The 1325-nt window shown below is 53.5% G+C and overlaps 1 protein-coding gene across 1 annotated transcript; it reads right to left on the bottom strand.

Annotated features, from left to right (window-relative positions):
• Nucleotides 1–312: 312 nt before the first annotated feature.
• On the bottom strand, nt 313–1325 carry LOC131675096 (chymotrypsin-1-like). The gene is made up of 4 exons (XM_058953942.1): nt 1280–1325; nt 858–1186; nt 522–782; nt 313–459 (listed from the first exon to the last, which is right to left on the bottom strand). The coding sequence occupies exons 1-4, from the start codon at nt 1323–1325 to the stop codon at nt 313–315; spliced, it is 783 nt and encodes a 260-aa protein (XP_058809925.1).

The following is a 1325-nucleotide window of genomic DNA, read 5'->3' as shown; positions in this document are numbered from 1 at the left end:
CCGAGGCTCGGCCTATTTCAATTGCAAATACCGCGTCGCTCGCATCACCCTGCAGCCGCATGCCGCTCTCGCGACTTTCTCTTTGCTCGAACGAGCCACTGCGCGTCTCAACTTGTATGCGCGCGGACGCACTGCCGCGCTCGCCATTACTCCAAATGTCGCGAGCTTCGTTATTGACCGAGCACTCGTCTCTTTGCGCAGCGCGCTCAAAGCCAGCAAATCACAAGGCAGCACAAACGTGTAAACTGTCGTTTAATCTTTCAATAAATACGTAACAGTAATTAAAGGCTAGAGGCAATCCGTGGTCCAGATCTATTTCGTGTCTATGACGCTGTGGATGTACTTGAGGTAAGACGAGACCCGCGTGTACACGTCGGGGAAGCCCAGGGCGCAGGCAACGCCGCCGGAAACCACACCGATCAGTTCGCCACCGCTGACCAATGGGCCGCCAGAGTCGCCCTGCAATCAGACGAGCAAACTTAGTATTCGATCCTGGGGCGACGTCTGCAACAACGGCTCACCGAACAGACGCCGGCACCGCGCCACTTCAAACCGCACACGTGGCTCGGCACAATTTTCCGATCACGCGAGTAGAATCGCTGACACTGGGCGTTGCTGACAATGGTTACGTCGAGCTTCCTGAGAATCTCGGAGGGCGGGGTGTCCGGCGACTTCATGGTGCCCCATCCAGAGATGACGGCCTTTTCGCCACCCTGGATCCGGTTCACGGTCGGCAGAGCAATAGTCTTGACCAGTTTGCTCTCTTTCACTTCTTCGGCCAGCTGGTACAAAGCAAATGTTCCGCGCTTAGTCGGCTCTTGCCTCGCCGATAGCCATTGTTATTCGGAGATACTCACGGTGACGATACCAATGTCGTACATGAAGTCAGGCTCTTCAGTTTGATCGTAGTATTCGGGGTAGTAGGACAAGTTTTTGACCTTGTAGGACTTGCCTCCCCAGGTCACACTGTTGGTGCCAACAACGACATGCAGATACGGCTTGAGCATCGGACGTTGCGTCATCGGATAGATACAGTGGGCAGCGGTGAGCACGTGCCTCTTGGTGATCAGGGCACCACCGCAGAAGTGGTTGTTCCGCATTCGGAGCGATACCATGTACGGGAACTCTCCTACTTCGGCTAGCTTGCCACCGACTATTCTCTCTTTTTCAGTCACATGGCCGTTTACTGTCCAAATTCAAATATTCATGTAGACTCGAATAAACGCTTGGTATACATACGAATTTTCGTATACGAACAACAAACAGAACGGATGCTTACCGCTGGCAACAGCCCCGACTAAAAATACCAGACCCAGAGTGTTCAT

Source organism: Phymastichus coffea, unplaced genomic scaffold (genome assembly GCF_024137745.1).
Source record: "Phymastichus coffea isolate CEN01 unplaced genomic scaffold, Cenicafe_Pcof_1.1 PCOF00016, whole genome shotgun sequence".
Lineage (NCBI taxonomy): Eukaryota > Metazoa > Arthropoda > Insecta > Hymenoptera > Eulophidae > Phymastichus > Phymastichus coffea.
Note: the sequence above shows the minus strand (reverse complement) of the source record. Positions and strands in the feature narration are given on the sequence as shown.